This window comes from Talpa occidentalis, unplaced genomic scaffold (genome assembly GCF_014898055.3).
Source record: "Talpa occidentalis isolate TD23 unplaced genomic scaffold, MPIMG_talOcc4v2.1 talOcc4.9, whole genome shotgun sequence".
Lineage (NCBI taxonomy): Eukaryota > Metazoa > Chordata > Mammalia > Eulipotyphla > Talpidae > Talpa > Talpa occidentalis.
In genome coordinates, this window is record NW_023605305.1 from 30,171,250 (window position 1) to 30,194,103 (window position 22,854).

Sequence of the window (22,854 nt, forward strand, 5' to 3'; positions counted from 1 at the left end):
GGCACAGCAGTTGAGTGCTGGGCTGTGAGGCTGCCCGCAGCCTCTGCAGCAATGGTTCCTTCCCAGGCCAACGGCAAGGGTCCCACAAAAAACAAACAAACAAACAAACAAACAAAAAAAAAAAAACAACGAAAGAAAATGAGGCAAAGCAGAGCTTAGAAATTTTGGACTATTTTATAGGATCAACAAGGGAACAAAATGACCATGAAGCAGCACCAAAGGCCAAATTGAAGCTAGACAGGATGAGTTCCGTAAAGGCACAGGCAGAATGGGCTCCATAATTCTTTCCAAAACCACTCTATTATTAGCCATACCCCCACTCACTTGTTCACATACTGATTACACACAGCATTGGGGATTTGCAAACTTCAGTCCAAAAGCTCCTGCTATGGACTGATTCGTATTCTCCACACCAAGTTCATAGTTGAAGCTTCAACCCCAAATTTGACTGTATATGGAAGAATGAATTTAAGGTTAATTGAGGTCATATAGATGAGGCCCTAATCTATAACCTTTCCCCTCCCTTTTTCTCCCCTCTCTTAAAAGCAAAGAATTTAAAGGTGAGTGAAGGAGAGAATTGAAGATGGGGAAAGAGCAGTTCTTTCAAAGAATTCATTTAGAAAAGAGGATTTCAAATACATACACCTGTCTTAAATGCACCTGTCATGTGTAGCTGGATTATAGTTACCTTAGGACAAAGACTAATGTCCCATAAACTTTATCCCTTTCTCTTCATTCTGTATTTTTACATATTGGGCTTACTTGTTTTCCCTTCATAACCCACTCACACGATAAACATGTATATTAGAAAGCCATTTTACATACGTATATCAGACAATTTGCTAGACACTAGCAATTATCAATAAGCAAGATTAAGAAGGCAATTAAGGCAAGCCATCCTAGAACTTGCATATTAATAAGACAGGCAGACTTTAAACAAAGATGAAAATAAATAAAGTTGGCTTGCGCTAAGCCAAATTAGTTAGAAAGTGAAAGACAATTACCAAATGGTTTCAATCATGTAAAATATAAAGAAACAGGACAAGCTAATAAAATTCATCAAAAATAAATCCTAAATCCTAACAACAAAATGGTGGTTACCAGAGAGGGAGTGGTAGAAGAAGAGGCGGAATGGGTGGAAGGGATCAATATGATAGTGGTAAATGGCACAGATCTTTATTGGGGGCTGTGGTGAAGTACACACATTTGTCAAGGTGTGATGCTGTACTCCTAAAACATATAGTTGCATAAACCAATGGCAAATCAATTTTAAAAAAATTTAATGCTAAATATAAATTCTCAAGTATGATTTGAAGGAAATGCACAATCACAGACTTATCATTTAGTTAGAACAGTTAAGGCAACTTCCCTGGATTCTATGAAAACACTGAACATTATGTTTTTTGATAAGTGTGTATGTGCACATCTGTGTGTGTATATAAATCATCAATGTGCAGTACATCACATACAGGGTGGGTAGGCACCAGATATAACCCTATATAGACACTATGCAATGGAGAATTTTATCAATATAAGTGCTATATCCACAGTCTAGATTGGTAGTTCTCAAGCGCCAATCTTTGGATTGGTTGAAAGCCCAGCACAATGGACTATGATGGAGGATTGTTAAGGCTTTGGTGAGTGGTGTGGAATGATCGCATTGAAAAGCATGAACATATATCCCTAAGACATAGACAGTGTCATAAACCAACATTGTATCAATAAATATAATGAAAGATAAGAAATACTACAGTGTAGGAAATACTGAAAGTAATCACTAGTTTCTGTCCTTCCTCTTACCTCTCTCTCTCTCTCTCTCTAACATGTATACACAGACACACATGTTAATATGTAATTAATCCAAATGAACAAGCAAAATCCACAGAATACTTGTAAGGAAGACGTTCAATGAAAAGCCTATTCTACCTTGACTAAGTAGCTAAAATAATGAGATTCTATTATAAGACAACTGTGCATTTTCTTGACTGAAGGAATAAGAGAATCTCTGCCCACACTAACAGGATTTGTGCTTATGTTCCTATCTGAAAGACAGGACAATTATCATTTTGTAATTCATACTACATACTTTGTAATCCTTGGATCGGTAGCAGCCATGATGAGAATGATCTGTAAAAGAATGAACAGAAGAAATAAAGCATAAATACTTCAAACAAAAAGAAGCAAATTTAGCTTCATCTTTTATATCTGCTATCATTCTGTTTCTATGATTACCATTTATACTGCAGTTTTCAAAAATATCTTAAAATCCTCCAACAATGTTTTATAAGAAGATATGATAATAAACAAGTTCAAAACTGACTCAGTTTATCAGTAATTAAGTGATTTCACAAATACTATTCTCACTCCAATAGGAGATATTGGCATATAAATTGCAATAATTTTTAGCTGATGAGCCAATGCACCTATATAAAATAGATAATTTTAATTGATAAATTAGTTTTTGATCAAATAAAATGTTAATGTATAAATTTGGTAGATATTGTCAAACTACATGTGCCCCTATTCTCAGCGTCCATGTTGGAAACACGTGGGTGTGATGGCAACAGGAGCAGCTTTGGCCAGTGTCAGCATGCTGTTCCATAGAGACTGTGTTGATAGGCACATCTGCATATCATCCAGGCTCCTGTACTTTCCGCATGGCCTTGGGCACATTATTTCACCTTCCTCAGCCTCAGATTCCTCATCTGTCTGATGTATCTCTTTTATAACACTGTTTAAAGATTATATCAGATATTATGAAAGGCAATAAATATTGATTAGTATTACTAACACCATCATCAACATCATTACAATCGAATTCTAAGTCAAAGAAGTCTGGGTTGAATTTCTGATTCCACTATTCATCAGATATATTGATTTGGCAAAGTTATATAATGACTTTGTGTTTCATTCCTCATTTCAAGAAGAAAATGCTTACCTCACCTCAGAGAGTCATAATGATGATTACTTTATACAATTTGTGAAAGTCCCCACCAACAGCATCTGTCACATAATGGATTTTAAGCCATGCTAAATCTGTCCCTAAGATAATGCCCACTACATTGTAGATGCAGACTTTGGGTTTTACTCATTACTTAAAGAAATTGACTTTCAAGAATCAATTTTTAAGTATTATAATCTGCTATATTGACAATTAAAAAAATCAGAAACAATTTGCAATTCTACTTTCTTCTTTATGCATTCTCATCAACAGCATGCCAACATTTTACCTTTCCAAACCATGTTGTCCAGAAAAAAAATTGACTTCACGTATAGAGACCCAGGATAGTCCATATTCAATAAATTCATTCATTTTATTTTATGGCACAAGATGTTGTTAATTTTCCAAGTATTCTGAGCCATTATAGAGGATAACGGAAACATTCATTTCTATCATAAAAGGTCAACTTCATTTAATGTAAGATTTAACTTAATTCAAGTGCTTTTCAAAATTAAAAATAAATCCCAATCTGATTCCTCTTCTGTAGAGTCTAATGTGCAGCATAGCCATAGGAAACAGAAAGAATAAAAAGATGACAATGACCTACACTAAGCCTAATTCTCCAAACATGTCACTTTGAAAATTAACGTAATGCTTTCTGGCAGCTAATGTAATACTAAAAATGTCACTATATAAAAACACTGTTTTGTTTCTGACTTTTCTACAAGCCACTATAAACTTACCCTAATTCCGACAGGTTGGCAATTTTCTTTTATTTTTACAAATTAAGTTGTTACTTTGATCTGAGTTTTCCCAATGTTCACATTTAATCACCCTTACCAACAGTTAGGCACTGATTCTAAATTATCTCTAAATGCAGGAGATAAAAGAGATAAGAGTCATGGCCTATAGTCATGAAGTGCTTATAATTTATTCCTGTTAAGTCATAAAAGTTGAACAACAGCAGCATAAAAGAACAGGTTAAGACAGAGTGGTACAGGCAATTAATGTTATTAAAAAATCTTATCAGAGAGAAATCAAGGCTAAAGGCAATCAGGGAAAACTTCCTAAAAGAGGAGAAAGCTGAGCTTGACTTTAATGATGGGGTCACACTTAAGAAAAGTATAAAGAAAAAGAAAGAGCTAGTTCAGCTCATGTGTATAATAGAATCTAAAATTCATAAGTAACCATTAAAGTATAGTATATTAGCTATATATATATATAAAAATACTAGCTATTATTTGATTATTCAATAACCTCATGAAATAAGTGTTGTGGATTGAATGTCTGTTTCCTCCCAACATGCAAATATCAAAGCCCTAATCCCCAAAGTGACAGAATTTGGAGATGGAAATATTGGGAGGCTACTAGGATTAGATAAGGTTATGAGGGTAAGACCCTCATGATGAAACTAGTGCCCTTGAAAGAGACATAAGATTGTGCTCCAGTGTTCGCCTTGCTCCCTCCATCCATTAGATATATGACATACCATATAGACCTATACGAACCTTCATATATACCTATACGAACCTGGAAAGACAATTTGCCCCTGAGTCCTTTATCAGGACTCACCTCACTGTTCTCCCAATGCCCCTGTAACATTCCACGGTTGACCTCTGCTCTCTCGTGAATGTTCATGGAGCATCAGGTCAGTGGTTTTGCCAGTCCTTGTAACTGGCAAGTTTTCTTATTTTCTTAGTTTTCTTATTTCTGAGGCTGCTGAAGTTTCAATCACAAAATCCTCTGACTTTTCCCCTCACTCTTCTTGTTTGAAGTTTAGTGAACAGCACGCAAGTACCCTGCTTATGAGTGACCTTAAGAGTAATGATCACTAAAAAAGATACACAAATAACTGATCAGCACTCTAAGAAAAAGTTAACACCATTCTTCATAAGGGGAGTGCAAATTAAAGTGCCAATGATACAGGATATACACCCTCGAGAATGTTTGTATGCAAATGCAATAACAAATGTTAAGAAGAAACTGTAAACCTTATAATCTGCAAGTAGGAAGATAAAGTGGTACAGTCACATTACTAAACAGCTGGAAATTTCTTTAAAAAGTTCAGTTTGTCATATGAACCAGCAATCTGACCCCTAGGTATTCAAGAGAAATAAAAACAGGTATCTATACAGAGACCACAATGCCAAAGTTCACAGCGGCATTATTCATCAGAGGCAAAAAGGGGACTGACCAAGGAGTTCAGCATAGGAATGTAGATTTACACATAGGGCCCTCTTCATGTCAAACAGACCCTTCCTCATCTCTAAGACCCTACCTCTGCAATGTTGAGGTTTCTGGGTAAAAATGGTGCTCTTGATTTCCTCTTCAAAATATGCAAATAATTGGAGAAAGCTTCCAAATTCTTGCAGGGCTATTTACTGAGCTTTTTCAAAAGTACAGCACACATTACAATTAGAGCAATAGATCATGGAAATTCTAGATGGATAAAATATGTTTTAAAAGTTTAAAAGAAAATCACACCTAGGGCCTCCCTGGTGGCACAGGGGTTAATGTCTTAGTGCTATCAAGCTATCAATAGCAAGAGTTCAATCCCCTTGCAGCAAGAGTTCAATCCCCAGCAAGGGAGCTAACCCACATGGTGCAGCAGACCTCTCCTGTCCTACCGCTCCCCTCGGTAGTGTATTGCAAGTCAATCACCTGTTCTGTTCCCCACTCTGTCTCTGGTGAATCCTTTCATCCCCAGCACATCTGGCCTACACTCCAGTTCTTGTATGCATAAATAAATAAAAATAAATCTTGAAAAAGAAAGAAAGAAAGGAAATTACACCTAAATGAAAGGTAGGAAAGCAGTGGGAAAGAAAGGAAATTTATGGCTAGGAGACCTGGCTTCTAGACTGAGCAGGGCTATTTTATAGTTTGCCAACAAGTCACTTCACTTCTCTAGGCCTCTGTCACTTGTCTTGATCAAATGTACTTAAATCCATCTTCACATGATTATTATAAGGACCAAATCAGTCAATGATAGTGAAAATGGTATCCTATAAAAATTTAAGAATTATTAGGCAAGATAAGTGGTAAAAATATTCAAGAAAAATTTCCATTGAAGATAGTCACAAATGAAAATTCACCATGTTTAAGAGACTATCGTAAGAAATTCCCACATATATTTAAATTAACTAATGGGAATTCAAAACACAACTGCTCAGCTGCCAGCCAAGAAAAAATAAATGTAGCCAAAAGGATAGGGACATTAAAATGAGAAGGACAATTCTTTGTAGCAGAAAGTCAAATGATGGATTTTTTTTGAATCACTATTTGGTAAACATCACAGTAATAAAATTGTTTCAGGCAAGAATGATTCATGTATACTAAAGGATTTAAAGTTGAGGAGTAACAGGATCTATTCCATAGTATCAAACTATCTCTCTCCATAATTGCAAAGAGAAGAAATTGCACCTTTAGGGTATAGGAAACTAGCAGACATAGTCATAATCAAATGAACAAATTCACATCACCAGCAACAAAGCAACATCACTTATCTTCTGAGAAGATGCTGAGAATAACACATCACTTCTGTTGTATTCTGGGGGAAAATTAATAACTATACCAATCAAGAGGGAAGACTAAACAAACTCAAACTGAGGGACTTTACCAAATAAGTGGCCTGTACTCTCAAGATTATCAACGTCATTTAACACAAACACAGGCCAAGAGAGTGATCCAAATTAAACAAAACAAAAGATACAGGAATTGAAGGCGAGGCACTATGTGTGATTTTTTTTTAGGTTTATGAATTTATTAATATCATTGCTAATTTTCTTCTTTGACAACTGAATCACATATGATAAATTCTATCATAACAAAATAGCACTGACTTAAAGGCTTAAACAACAGACATTTATTTCTCATAGTTCTAGAGACTGGAAGTTTAAGATTTGGGTGCCAGATCTGGTAAGAGATCCCACTCTAGACTAAATACCACTGGTTGCTGACTATGCTCACATGGCAGAGAGATAAGGTAAGCCCTCAGGTGTCTCTTCTCATCAGGGAACTAATCCTATCATGAAGGTTCTACTCTAACAACTTTATCTAAATATAATGACCTCCCAAAGGCCTGATCTCCATTACACTGGGGGTTAGGTATCTAACGTGCATTCTGGAGGGACACAATTTAATTCATAGCAATGTTCTTGTTACAAGTTTATACACAGAACTAAAAACAGATGGAGGCAGGGAGGGGAAAGAGATAGAAAGAGGGAGAGGGTAAAGCAAATATTAATATTTGCAGATTGTGGGTGAAAGGGTATGGGAACTCTGTACTATTTCAACTTTTCTGTAGTTTGAAATTATGTCAAAATATTTGACATTATTAACGTCTCTGTATCTCTATAGAAGTCACTGACACCTTCAATTAAAAGTTACTAGAAACTACAACAGTTCTGTTGGCAAGCATATAATAATTGCCAAGAGAAATCAGGGGCCTCCCTGGTGGCGCAGCGGTTGAGCGCTGGGTTGCGAACCTGCCCGCAGCCTCTGCGACGCCGGTTCAATCCCCGGCTGCTCCCCGGCCACAGGAGGAGGGTCCCACATGGCGCGCAGACCTCTCCTGCGGCCCGCTGCTCCCCTCAGCAGTGTACTTCGGTCCTTCTGCCTGCTCTGCTCCCCGCTCTGGCTCTGGTGAATTCTCTCACCCTCCCGCGCTTCTGACTGTACCCAGTGCATGTATAAACAAAAAACAAACAAACAAACAAATAAAATAAAATAAAAACATGCCTCTATAAAAAAAAAAAAAAAAAAAGAGAAATCAGACACGTAAGTCTATTCCAAAAACATCTTCCAAAGAAACATCTACATTGAAGTTATTTTTTATTTTCTTGATCTTAAAGTTGTTATTTTTTTTCCATGTCCATAAATTTCTTCCAAGAGGGGAAACAGAATATACCATCTGTTTCTAATTTCTCATAATCTCCTATTGTGGGTATAAAAGGCTTATTGATTAGCACATCTATTTCCCTGTTAGTACTAAAAGAGCAAAACAAATGAGCACAACTCTGCATGGTCTCAGAGAAGAATGTTACATTTCACCATTAAAAAAAAAAAAAGATTACATACTACAGTTTAGAAAGAGTTCATTACTTGTTATGACTATGCTTTTCACTCTCTCATTTGTTTTCTTTTCTGCCTTTCTCAGTGTGTAGTAAATTAACTAAAAGGCTGCTGGTGAATGTCTGCTGAACTGCCTGACCAATGTCTAAGACAGTTAACATTCAAATATCCTTAATTCTACCACACTAATCAACTTATTTCATTAAAAATCATCTTCATATTGAACTTAACTTTTCTAACCATGAGGACTAGACTAAAGATGGAAAACTTAGCCTTATAAACTTATAAACCGAAAGGACATTATTTTTTCAAAAATATAAATAATATTATAATGACAGTAGATATTTATAGAATGTGTCCTGTACTAGGGCATTTTACATGGTAACATTTACATAACATTTTATTCTTTAATAAACTGATTATCAATATAGTTAAAATGATTCGTTAAAGAATACCCAATTTATAAGTAAGTGGCAGATTAAGTATTCAATGCTTGTGTATTCAATGTATGTCCAAAACACATAACCTTGAACTCTTTTTGCTATGGTGTTTCCCAAAGCCTGACTTACAGGTGAAAATATATTTCACCTTCTGGGATATCGATTATCCTTTTGTTTTCTCTTCCAATGGAGTCTGATATTTTTGCGGAGATCACGTTTCCTACATCTTATTTCTCTTTCTTCTACTTGAATTATTTGTACAAATTTATCTTCTATTTCAATGGTTCTTTCCTCTGTAAGCTTAAGTCTACTTACTGTACTTTCTGTGTTTGATTCCATTTCATTCAGCATCCTTAGGGTTTTTATATAGCTTCGATTTCTTTGATAAAGTACTCCTTCTGCTCCTGAACATCTTTTTTTCTTTTCTGTGATCCTGAAGCTGCTTTTTGGGGTTTGAGATTCTCAGACTTACTGAGTTACTTCACAATAGCTATTCTAAAATCTGTCTGATAGAGGCTCCAATTCTGTATCTCAGATTGTTCTTGAAAATTATTCTTCTCTTTCTCCTTACATATCTTGTGTTCCCAGGTTCTTTACTTTCTAAGCATGTGTGTTGTCTAATTTAGTTTTTCCTATTGAGGTGCCATAACTTTAGTTTCATTCATTTATATCATTTACCTCAGTGGCAGGTAGAGGAGGGAGGAGAAGTGTGAGTCTTAAGATCTCAGTCTCAGAGACTGCCAAAGTGAGGCAGAGAGTCCTGTACTGCCTTTTCTGCCCTTGGGGCCAGATCAGACACCGATCCCTGCACAAGCCCCTGTTTCCAGGTCCCTGCCTCTTTGTCACTCTCTCTGTGGTATGCAACAGATCTTTCTCCAAATTGAAAACTTCTCAATTCCCAAAGAGAGGGGGTAAGTGATTTAGATGTCTGTACTACTGAGTTAGACTTTCCATGACTGAATAAATGGGCCCTAGGCCCCAGTGCGCATGAAGGTCTGCATTTCCCCTTTGCTGTGCCAAACTCCCAGCTTGTCTGACTGGAATATCCACCATATAGGCCACAATGCCTTTCACTGTTGCCTATTCTACCACCACAGCAAATATCTGTGGGCCAGTTCCATAAAGCAGGTAATGGCTGGTGTGATTTTCATTGAGTAATAGTTAATTTCTGCTTGTGCATAGGGAAGAGGCTTATCGGCCTCTCTGTTTAGCTATGTTGTAACCTGTATTATTTTTAGAGAATACCTATGTGGTCGTCCCACAAATTGTACAAAGTGGCACTATACCAATATTATCCACTAATAAATACAGCAGAGATTCTGATTTTGTTAATGAATGCCAAGTTAAAGGCTTGATTGCAGCCAAAGCAACTAAAGCAATGAGAAACATAACTTGTACAGCTCACCATTATGCATCCTGGTCCATCCATCTCTTTCACAGTCTCTGCTAGAAGATCCATATACAGTATCGGCCCTGGGACTTGGGGGATCAACCTATAAGAAGGATTCCAAAGTAAAACATAGTTTAAGTGTTCCTTCAGTCTCACAGCCCTAGAAAATCAACTATAATATATAACCACTTTCATCAGGTTAACAGAATAGTGCCTATAAGGTTCAAGCATATTCCAAAGTCAGAGCTTAGTCAAGTACTTCCCTATGTTCGTTATAATAGACACTCTTCAAAGAAGATAAACAAATGGCTAACAAGCCCATGAGAGGGTGCTCAGCATTATTAAGGTCATTAGAAAGTTGCTGCCCTGGTGGCGCAGCGGTTGAGCGCTGGGCTACAAAGCTCCAGTTCAATCCCTGGCCGCCAGGGAGGGACCCACATGGCGCACAGACCTCTCCTGGCGCGCCCACTGCTCCCCTCAGCAGTGTATTTCGTCAGTCTGCCTGTTCTGTTCCCTGCTCTAGCTCTGGTGAATTCTCTCACCCTCCCACGCTTCTGACTATACCAGTGCTTATATAAATAAATAAATAAATCTTAAAAAAAAAAGTTGCAAATCAAAATCACAATGAGGTGCCATTTCATACCCATCAGCATGAATGGGCATGGAATAATGAAATGAAAACAAAACAAAATGAAAAATAACTGTTAGTGGAAATGTGAATAGATTGGACCTTTTATGCATTGCTGGTGGGAACAAGAAATGAACAACCACTATGGAAAACAGTTTGGCAGTTCAACAAGTTAAACCCAGAATTGCCATATGGTACAACAATTTTATAGCTAACAATTACGAATTTAAACAGGTATTCAAACTAAAACTTCTGTACAAATGTATCTATTCACATGCATTTGGGGTGAAGCAGAAGTTCTGGAACTACAGTTGTACAATATGAATGTATTTTATGCCACTGAATTATATACTTTAAAATGATTGAGATAATAAATCTTGCATTATATGTATACATTGCCAATATTAAAAAAAATCCTGTTTTGTACAAATGAAACAAAAAATGGTGTTTAACTCCTTTAGGACGGTTGGGCAGACTAGTTGGGAACATGCTTGTTGATGTCCTGACACTACTACTTCTTTAAGATTACTTTTCATATAATGTACTATAAACTAGAATGTCTTTCTGAGAAGTGGAAACTTTTCAAATGTATGTATCAAATCAATATTTTGTTAGTAACCAACATGTTAAGTCCTTTTAAAATCATAAATGGTTATGGAGGAAAGGGGAAAGGTGTCTATGTTTACAAACACAATTGGAAAATCCAGATTTTGAGCAATTTTTAAAATTTTAGATGTAGAAGTATTCATTTTTAAGTTCATTAGAAAACTGAGAGGAGGATCATTTAAACAAAAATGCCAAACTATATATATCAAGCAGTGTATTTTGAACATTGATTTGAAAATTATTCCATTTTTAATCTATTTTGATCAGTGATGTGAAAAAGATACAATAAACATCTAAGAGCAATTATTTCCATGTAGCTAATCCCCCTTAAAATTCCCACCTACATTTGTAAATAGACACTAGTTAAAATGTTACCACTCCTTCAGATTAAAATTTAGTACATCCTCTCTTTTTCAGTGAGTTTGTAATTGTGGGCAGACATAAAATTAAAGGTATTCTGAAATTGCCATAATATCAGAAACAAAAAAGTGACCAGAATCAACAGATTACGTAGAAATAACATAATCTTAATAAAATATTACCATTTAAAATTACCTATTACATTATAAATTTCCTGTTACAATTTTAAAAAATCTATTAATTTAAGTTAAAGGAATAAATTATTTGCATAGTCAAATGATGGGCTAGGATGTTATGTAAGGCACATCTATAGTTTTTTTTTTTAAGATTTATTTTTATTTATTTATTTATTTATTTATTTGTACAAGCACTGGGTACAGTCAGAAGTGCAGAGGGTGAGAGAATTCACCAGAGCCAGAGTGGGGAGCAGAGCAGGCAGAAGGACCGAAGCACACTGCTGAGGGGAGCAGCGGGCGGCAGGAGAGGTCTGTGCGCCATGTGGGACCCTACTCTGGTGGCCGGGGAGCAGCCGGGGATCGAACTGGTGCCGCAGAGGCTGCGGGCAGCTTCGCAACCTGGCTCTCAACCGCTGCGCCACCGGGGAGGCCCCACATCTATAGTTTTTAAAATATAGCAAAGAAAATTTAAACATTCAGATTGTGTATGTTCAAAGTGCTTTAGACCCAGATATATTTACATTTTAGAGTGTGGAATAATAAATGAGAGACATCAAAATCAGAAATAGACTTGTTGATATACAAAGTTGTTTTGCCTCTAAAGGGACTTGTATCTTAAAATGTAGTATTATTGTGCCTATTAATAATATTATTTTGCAAACTTTTGCTTATAATATAAAATTTATTCACAAAAATTCAAGAAACCACCGAAATTTTGAAAAAATTCTACACTGACTATTCTGATTATAGGTAGGCCCTTAAAATCAGTCAATCTGTTTGGTTATCATATTGGACAGAAGCACAAAACTTAAACCATATCAAAAGCAGGTATCTGTACAGAAAGAGTCAACTAGGCTACCCTTAAGTTAACTCTCTTCCCTTTCAAAAGTCTTCCCATTCCCATCAAATCATGATTTGCTTCAACAATCCATCATATAATATTTACCTAAGGGGCATAATTTCAAAGGAAACCTTGAAATTTCCACTATAATTTTTAAAAGGGGTGGGGGAAAAGGAATCTTCCTTTTCATAAAGAAAACCTGGTCCTCTTAAAAACTGTACTCTGCATTTTAGTACTAATGTCAATTATATCTAAGTTTAATTTGTAGTTATTATGCTGTCCACTGTATGAGGAGGAAGGAAATGGGTACTTAGGGGATTTAACACAGCATTCATAATGGAGCTTGATCTGTATAAAGTTTAAAGACTAAAAAAAAGAATACTCTTTTATTCTAAGTTAATTTTCCATTTTAGATTGCTAAGTGAAAGCTGAAGAAAGACAATTACTCACATAAACTAAAAGTTGAAAAATATCAGAGTATTTTAGTGAAAGAACAGATTAGGTCAATTTCAGGTGAAAAATGTTTAAGAGAATACATACTTGTCTAAGAGAATACATACATGTCTAATCACAAATGGAGGCTTATCTGTTTCCTTTTTGAATTCATATGGTCCCAGGTTTAAATGGGCCAGGCGCCGCCTGGTGTCTTCTGATAGTTCACACATGCGTCTTTTTGTGTAGGGAGATGGAGAGTGTGATTTTGAAGAAATTGTAGGCTGTTCGTAGTTTTTTGCATTTATGCAATATCTATTTCTTTCAGGTGACTTGGATTTTTTCTTTTGAGTTCTTGATGTTCTGCTTTGCAGTCTGCTGTGTGGCTTTTCGATTGGAGCAGTATGGTAAATATATTTATCCTAAACATAAAAATAAAAATTAACATGGGCAGAAAAACTTTAAAAAGTAAATTAAGGTACATAAAATCTATCAACAAAGCCAATAAGTATATTCTTTCCTATCTGTGTAAATCCCAGGGTGATTTCAAATCCATATTTTCATAGATAACTCTTGATTTGATAGTTAATAAAGCATACTGCACAAAACTTTTCAAGTCTGACGAAGTTTTTTTTATGGAAATTAAAGTCCAATATTTGATAATAATTTGAAAAATATAAGAAACAAAGTCAGAAATGGTTTTTAGTCTATTAAGTCTTAATGCAAACATTGATTTATCAATTATAATTACCCCAAAATAATTGGCTACATAATTTAAGAGGGCTTTGTTTGGTAATGCTACAAATATACTATGTCTAGTAAGCTGATGATACAATATTTAGGAAGAAAACTATTAAAATACATTTGATTCACACTTCTATGATTACACACATAGGCAAAAGGTGATAATCTGAAAAACAATTTCATACATATTGTCACGGGAGTGCATTGTTTGGACTATACAAGGTGATGAGGAATTTTAAGGTCTCCTCCAAACTATAACTTTGCCAACTCAATAATGCAAAGTTATAACATCCTAATTTTTGTTCCATACTTTCATGAAATAAAAATTTATAAAAGACATTATAAGCCTTAACGACTCAGTACTCTTCGTAATGAAACTATTTAGCTGTCTAAAATCTTTAAAAAATTGACATATCTAATTTTTTTGGTATTGCTAACATTTTACTTAAATAGACTGCCTTATAATTGCCTTAGAATTTGGATTACAAGTAAATATTAGTATCACTTCACATCTTATCTAGAATTATAAAATTGCTAATATTAGAAAATATAAACCATTAAGAATCCTTGAATGTTTTTCTAATTTTAACCTTTTAACAAAACCACCAATCCTATCTCCCTCTCTACATTCTTAGCCTCATCTCCACATCCCAAGGGTACTAATTTCAAGTGATTAAAACACAAACGTGAAACAGAAAGAAGAGGCAAATATTTCTTTAAAGTAGATAAACAGAAAATTAGAAAATTAAGACTCTGTCTGACAGAGTAGTAACATTTAATTATTTCATAATCTTTCTTTCCTTTACAGCTCTTGATATACTCCTGGATCTTTTCTCATCTTGTACAATGACTTCAAATATTTAGAATTTTTCTTTGTCCAATTTAATCTATCTTTATGACATCACACTGGTTCACAGAGGAGGAATGTTAGCACATGAAAGAGCCTTTGAGGTTTAATAAAATGTTCAAGGAAATCTTTCCTTGACCTTGGACTCAGACTTTCTATTTTCTCAAATTTAATTATCTTTTCCTACTTTAACTTAGATTTCATCATTATGCAGGTTCACTGCACCTCAAAATTTGAAAATCTCTTGCTTACCAAAACATCTTTTCTTCAACCTATATCTTTCATTCTGACTGAATCTGTTACTTGCCTTTCTCACCTCTGCTGTGCTTAGATCTCTTTTCTCCAGATCTTTATAAATTTTTAACACCTCTTACTTCCAGACCCAGAAGAACCCATAAACATCCATTTGCAGCAATGCTGTAAAGTTTCTTCATACCCACTTCTGTTGATACCAAATCTAAAGAAATAAATCTCATCTCCTGACTTCATTAGTTTGGAATACTGAACACTACCAAAGGAAGTTATAGACTGTGCTGTAGCTACTATAGCTACATGCCATCTAACTCTACTCAATCCACAGTATGTCATATTTTGCCCAACAAAATTTTAAATGATTCTTTTTATGCTATTCACAAATGACTTCCACTGTTGACTGACAAGACAGGAGCACATGACAAGAGGAGAGACTTAACAGTTCTTACCTCCCTTATTCTTGAAAACGTCCCTGCTACCATGTGAATGAGTGGAAATTAACCTGCTAGATCATGAGTCTTGTGGCCACTATGCCCCCTGAAATCATCAATTACCAAAACTCTGGCCAACTGCCAGACACTGAGTGGGGCCATCTGGGGTCATTCGGTCCTACCCCAGCCAGTCCAGAGCAAAACAATCACTCAGCCAACTTACACATCTATGCAAAACATTCTGTTTTAAACCATAATGCCATTTTTAAAGCTTGTTTCACCTCAAAAGTGACCACTTATAGCAGATTAATAAATTTATATCAACAAAGCTACTATCAGTTTTTAATTATTTAATAAGTTCTACATTGCAGTAGGTAAAAGGAATAAGAAAAATGGCTTTTTCCCAGACATTCACTTAAAATTCACTTTATCTTTTCAGTCTGTTCAATAGTTGACAAAACATCCAATTTGAAAGTAATGTGCCAAAAGGAATAAGGATCATCACAAGCATTTCTAAACTTCAGTAATTTTACAGTTAATCTCACTTACTTATCCCTTAAAAAGTGATTATCTTATTCTTACATTTGAAACTGAAAATGCTACCTTATAGCCATTAAATTTTTAATTATAGCTAATCACTTGGAAACAAAGTGAATTGATTTATCACATCTCAAATAAAATCAAATAAGATTAAAATTCTGGCTGTTAGCATTCAGATTCAGTATCTCTATGTGACTACCCAATAATGCTACACATTGCAACTATTGGTTTCTATATCTCTCCTAGTTATTTTAATTAAAAAATAATAATGACCGAGTAACAGCCAACTGGATTTCCTAATTATATGTCATGTGTCAGGCGTGTGGCATATGTTCTCAATGTAGAACTTGAACCCAGGTCTGTTTGACTCTAAATCATATTCTTAAACGCTGTTTGACTACCAAAGCCTGTTCCACATCTCTGTTCAATAAAAACAAATGAAAAACAATGAAATAGAAAGTCAAAAACAGAAATGAAGAGTTTTGCCAAAACTGTACACAGGAAGTGTTAGTCCCTAAGTCCAGCGAAATGAATGCGGTGACAGTTTCACATCTGGGAAGGGCTCTCCCACCAAGCTGTACACTGAGAATATGCACACTTTTTTGTGTATCTCTATACTTCAGGCAAAAAAAAAAAAAAAAAAAAACTTTTCTACCCATACACTAGAAGGGCATACTCACTGTGGAGAAAAAAACTTTGTGCTCCAATAGAGCATTTTTAACAATTTACAAATATGCACAGTGCTTATCTCAAAAACCAGCCTGTAACAAGGCTGTGCTTTTGGCAAACATATATTGTTAATATTCTAACAGTTATGCTGCAGCTTGCATTTAGAAAATAAATAATTACAGCCAAACTCTGGCATAGAAAATAAAAATAAAATAAAAGTGATCCCCTTGATAATTTTGTTTATCTTTATTACCTTGGGTCACAGTTACCATCGTCAGCAAATGTGCTCTAAACCGAATTAATGCAGTAAATTAGCACCTCACTCTTTCCATGATAGGTCCAGGCCTGCTCTGCATTGGCCCTCTGGGATATTTACTGGCTCTTCATCACAGGCTGGTCATTGTTACCTGGTCATAATGCAAGTGATGCCTACAGGTTACTAGCTAACCTGCAGAGAAGGCAGCAGGGACACCTGGTGATTCAATGAGTTCAGTTTACCACAGGCAGTTTTTACAAATACAAATTGTACTTAGACTGGAGTGCCTAAGCTTCTTTTGTTCTGATAGTAACAGTATGGCCAACAAGATGAGCAAAAGTAATTTAAGGAATTAAGAGACACAAAGAAACCACACCTACTACACACCAGTATCCTAGATTGAGAACCTTTGGTCACATTTGCAGAAAGAGTATCTTTTGAAACTTTAGTAGCAACCTATAACTTCTATAAAGATTTATAGAAATCTCCAGTCTAATTTTCTGTAGGATTTCTTAATCCCAACATCTTTCTGGCAGTTTTGCATTAAAAGAAGAAAGATAAAAAAAAATGAAGTTAAAAAAAAAAAATCACAGCACCATCTATCAGGTGGACCAAGATTCTCACGTCTATGATGATGTTTTAGTTAAACTAAAGATTGAAAGGGAAAAGAGGTGCAGCCAAAATAAAAGAATAATGATTGCCTGATATTCATAACTATGAAGAAATAAATTAAACCATCAAATACTTTAAATAAAAGATTTTGACCTGAGTGCGGCATTTCCTTGAACTTATCAGACATTCAGTAATCACTGAGGTTGTAGAAAATTCCAGCTTTGGAGCAATTCCCTGAGGGGGAAAAAGAAAATTATCAGATGCTTTAATTAAAAAATATATATAATTATTAATAGTGAAAATATGACCCAAGGTAACAGACAGTAGTCAAGCCTCAACTGATTCATTTGTTAGTTTGAATTTCCTAGTAAAGATAAGACAGCATAGTAATGCAAAAAGTTAAGAACAACTTCAGATGATTCATATGCTAGTGACTATATTATTTTATGGAATAATTAATATTTTTTCATTTTCAAGTATTTTCCTGTCAAATTACTACAGTATTTTTAAACTAAGATATAATATTCAAGTCATAAATACATAAAAGTTCTTAATGGATTTCAGTTATTTATACTTTTAGAATTCAGGCACATTTAAATATCAAAATGTCTCTGACCTTAATTTCAACATGGGAGGGAGCTTTCCCCACACCACAAAGCAAAGCTCTGGCTAGCACCTGGGATACTGAGTTGTAGATTTCAACTCAGTCTGCCTGCCTGGAGATAGTATCAGATCCTGCCCTTCAGGAACCATTCCTATAAATCTACCCTTCCCCAACTTCAGATGCAGTCAGAAGTCCCAAGTGGCAACAGGTTGGTTGTTTGGCAACAGGTTGTTTGTTTGTAGAGACAATCTTCTCCTTAGGTTGGATTAATTTGCTAGGTTAGCTTGCAGAACTCAGGGAAGCATTTTACTTACTAATCATCAGATAATTATAAAAATATAAATCAGGAATAGTCAGAAAGAAAAGATGCATAGGGCAAGGCATGGGGGAAGAGCACAGAGATCCCTGCCCTCTCCAAATTTGTGCCTCTCTCCCCAAATTTCCATGGGTTCACCAAGCAGGAAGCTCTCCAAACCCAGTCCTTTGGGTTTTTATGGAGGCTTCAGGATATAGATGTGAATGATTAAATCATCGGTTGCTGGTGACTGATTCAACTGCAGAAATCAGGGAATAGGGCTGAAAGTTCCAACCTTCTATTCTTGTTTGGTTCCCCTGACAACCAGCCCCCATTCCTAGGTGCAGTCCAAAAATCACCTCATTAACATAAACCAAATTGTGGTAGAAAGGGGCTTTATGTCTCCCAAGTGATTTCAGGAACTAAGGACAGGAGATTAAATACTGTAACAAAAGAGGCTCCCACTGCTTTGAGCTATTGCTCAAGAAGTTCCAAGGGCTTTGGGAACTATGATCCAGGAATCATGACTGAATACCTAGTAGAAAAAAATAGTTTTGTCATCTGAATGACCAAAAGTATATTTCTTATCAGTCACAATATTATATTGTAACTACAATAAATCCTTTGGATAGTCTCCTCATGCTAAACAAACAAACAAACAAAAAAACAAAACAAAATAAAAAAAAAAATCACAGCTCCCAGGTATGCAGTTCATGAAAACAGGAAATAAGTCTGTAACAATTCTTAACACATTCCCCATGATCTAGCTTATATTCAGATCTATGAATGGATCTGGCTTCTATTTCTTGCAACATATTTCAATGATCAGCTTGAACACAGTTTTGAGTTAAATGAAGGCAAATGGTCAAATACAAAGGAACAGAAACAAAGACTTCAGAAAATATTTGGAAGCAGATAAATTATTAATCCACCAAAACATTAGAAGATGTTTGTATTGTTTGTATGTATTGTTTGTATGTAGTGCAGGTTCAGTCTAATACAGTGGAAGTGTGACATTTGTCCCCTATGAACAACCTTTGACCTTTCAAGTTTCAGACGTCACACAAAACAGAAAAAGTAAATCTTATTTGTCTAAGAATGAACTGAATGATTATTTTTTTCTGCAAACATATCTTTTATTAATGCTGTTCAGTATACTTAGTAATCTATTGTTCAAAGCTCAGTAAACATTTATTATTTCACCTAGTTTCCGTAGGTCAGGAATCTGGCAGAGGATGAACTGGGAGTTCTAGATTGAAACCTTGCATGAGATTGCAGTCAAGATGTCGTTTGGGCTGCAGACATCTGAAGGCTCAACCAGGCCTATCAATGATCTTACTGAAAAGGCTTATGCATACAGTTGTGGTCTTAGAGCCATCTGTTATTTTCTAGCTTTTAGCCAGAAGACTCAGCTCTCATCCATGGCCTCTCCACAGAGCTGCATGAGTATCTTCATGACATAGCAGCCATTTTTCCCAAAGAGAGTGATCCAAGAGCGAGACAAGCAGGGGGAAAGCCACATCCGTTTGATGAAGCAGTCTTGGAAATCTAATACTGTCACTACCACCACATTCTATTTATTAGTCACTAAGTACAGGCCACACTGAAAGATGGAGGAGTTAGGATACATTTTAGGCAAAGGAGCATTAAAAAATTTGGGGACATGTTTTAAAAGCAGCAGAGTCTACCCTCTGACAACAAACTACTTCTGTTCCTTTCACATGCAAACAAAACTCATGCTCTACAAAATAAAAGTATCATCCTTTTACAACTTCAGCTTGAAATACAGGATGTTGGCATCTGGGCCATTCTTTTGAGAGAAACAGACTGGGGGAGGAGGGAGAGAAATATGAAGAATGTAAGGCAAAATGACACTTGCTGATTTGAGATGGCAGATACAGGGGTTTTGTTTAATTATTTCCTTTAGATTTCAATAAGTTTAACATCAGAACTTCATACAACACTTCAGTTTTAAACCAAATTAAACATTGAATTAGTTGTTCTTATTTCAGGTACTGAGAGCTATGTGGTGGTTTCTGGCAATTATCCTGCATGACAGATTGGTTCAGAAAACAGAAAGCACTTACTCGAAGGCCAGAAATCCTCCTCATGGTAACCTGGCGGTTTGAATCATGGTGTCCAGAAATTTGGTTTGGACCCGGGAACATGAAATCTCGTGTATTTTCATCATATGTAGACAGTGTTTCACCCACTACAAGAAAGATAGCCTGATTCAAATTAAAACAAAATATTCTATTTGGAAACAAAATCATCAAGTAGACTACAGTTATGCTTGATGCCTTACTGAAATACCTGCTTCGGGGCCATGTTTTGTTTTTTTTATTTCTATAAAAGGAAAATTATATTAAATGGATTAGCATGTTTCCTTATTCAAAAATGTAATATATATTACAAATTCCATCCCCTTTTATAAAAGGGATAAAAAAATAAAAAAAAAATATAAAAGGGATATTTATGTCAATTTAGTGACTATCTGTGAGTCTCTAGAAAAAAAACCTGTCCTTTTAATAACATATCAAGGTGTGACGTTACACATCTAAACCTTAATTATCATCTTACAATTTTTTTCTATCTTCTATTCTTTTTCATCTGCCATTATAAGATATTAGGCTACATGTTGCAAAAAATATATAGACATTTCTAGAATTTGTGGTTACTGGAATTAATATATAGGTATAATATTAAAATGCTTTCAGATGACTAGTTTTCCATAAAATATAGCTCTGTTTTTCACATAAAGTAAGGGCCTGATTAAAATAGATGTCTTCTATCACCGTAGAAATCAATAACAGAAATTAAACTATCCTCCATATCTTAACTCTCCCTATCCTGGGGATTTATGATGTTGCTGATGGGTAAGGCTTTATTCGCCCCACCCCCATGCCCAATAGAGGCAGCACACAAAACAAAGACAACTACCAACAAAAGCACATAGTTTTAGAAAAATCACAAGGACGTAAAAAAGGCAATCTTTATCAATGTCACAAAATATGCTAGCAAGATATCACCTTATTGTCCACTTGGTTTTGATTTCAATTATTTATTCAATTGTAAAACAACGTGCTCAAATATCATTTATGTCCATCTTTTCTGTATATATTATTTTGTTTTATTGATATTTTTGTTATAGGGCAGCTCCGATATTGAACGGGTTGCCTGGCTGTGGGTCCTCGCCTACGCGCTTAAAAGGAACTTAATACTCCACTACAGGCATACACAAAAGGTTAATAAAAGGTTTATTTACAAGGGAAAAGGAAATAAGGAAAATGTACAACTCAGGGAGAAAACAGGGAAATAAAGTCTTTAATGCGTCCTACCCGATCCGACAACCTGGAAACCCAAAAAACACTCTCCGAGCTGGCTGGATGCTGCGAGCTGGCAGAGAGCCAAAATGGGGGACCCCTCCAAAGCCCACATGTCTGGCGTTATACCAACCTACCAACCTGGCTGCTTAACCCCACCCTCAGGTCCCAGCCACCTTCCCTTTGGTGGTGATGGGATTTGGAGTTCCCAGTATCTTAGGCTTTGGCCTGGGGTGGGGGTGGAGTCCACAAAACCTGTATAGAATTAGCTTTAGGACATCCTTTTCCCCCTAACAATTTTATATACATAGTGAACCAATACTAGAAACTCACCATTGTTCTTAATTTGGGGAGAAGGGAAAAAGACAAGACTTTTTTAAAAGGGCCTCATTGAAGGGGGTTCGTATGTCAATTACCTTATTAAAAGATTATACAGTACCTGGTGGAACTAGTTGAATCAACTCAAACAATGCTGTATCATCTGAAAGTTTAAAAAAAAATCCTTAAATTAGTTAATTGTAAGCAAATATAAATTACTTTACCATATAAGTATCTAAATGCCTAAAAGTAATTGCTGGGTAAACTACTATCAGTTTATATTTTCATACACTGTTTATGTGTATATTTTGGTTAGTACATCTCTTATGGCTTTACTAATCTATAGCAGATATTAACCCTTTAATCTCTCTGGTTTTTTCTTGATTTTTTAAGATTTACTTTTTTTAGAAAAGTTTTAGATTTTCAACAAAATTGAGAGGGAGATACAGAAATTTCCCATTATTCCCTACCCTCCCATCTCCCCACCCCACATGCATAGCCTCTCCTATTGTCACATCATTTACAGGAATGGTGCATTTTTACCAAAGATGAACCTATACTGATACATAATCATTTGAAGTCCATAGTTTACTTCATGGTTAAGTCTTGATGATAATTATTATGTGGACTTGGCCAAATGTATAAAAATATTATCCACCATTATAATATTATACATTATATTTCACTGCCCTAAAAATTCTCTGTGCTCTGCCTATTCACCTCTTTCCCCCCTCCATTCCCCAATTACCTGGCAATCACTGATCTTTTATGTATCCATAGTTCTGACTTTTCCAGAGTGTCACATAGTTGGAATCTTATATTTGTAGCCTTTTCAGATTAGTTTATTTTACTTACTAATATGCATTTCAGGTCCTTCCAAGTGTTTTCATGGGCTAGGTTGTTTGTTTTTTTTTTTTTTAAATAGTACTCCATTGCCTGGATATGCCACATTTTATGTACCTACTAAAAGATAACTTGGTTGCTTCCAAGTTTTGGTAATTCTGAATTAAACTGCCATCAACATCCATAAACAGGGTTTTGTGTGGACATAAGTTTTCAGCTCATTTGGGTAAATACCA

The 22,854-nt window shown here is 35.5% G+C and overlaps 1 protein-coding gene across 2 annotated transcripts in view; it reads right to left on the reverse strand.

The window, feature by feature from the left end:
- SPATA6 (spermatogenesis associated 6) overlaps positions 1 to 22,854 on the reverse strand; it is a 98,606-nt gene that overhangs the window by 50,885 nt on the left and 24,867 nt on the right. For both annotated transcript variants that reach the window (XM_037498269.2, XM_037498271.2), the window contains exons 4-9: positions 21,897 to 21,938; positions 20,222 to 20,346; positions 17,389 to 17,469; positions 13,013 to 13,306; positions 9,857 to 9,944; positions 2,087 to 2,127 (exon numbers count right to left, since the gene is read on the reverse strand). In XM_037498269.2, coding sequence (XP_037354166.1) covers positions 2,087 to 2,127; positions 9,857 to 9,944; positions 13,013 to 13,306; positions 17,389 to 17,469; positions 20,222 to 20,346; positions 21,897 to 21,938 — 671 coding nt within the window. The remainder of the gene's footprint in view (positions 1 to 2,086; positions 2,128 to 9,856; positions 9,945 to 13,012; positions 13,307 to 17,388; positions 17,470 to 20,221; positions 20,347 to 21,896; positions 21,939 to 22,854) is intronic.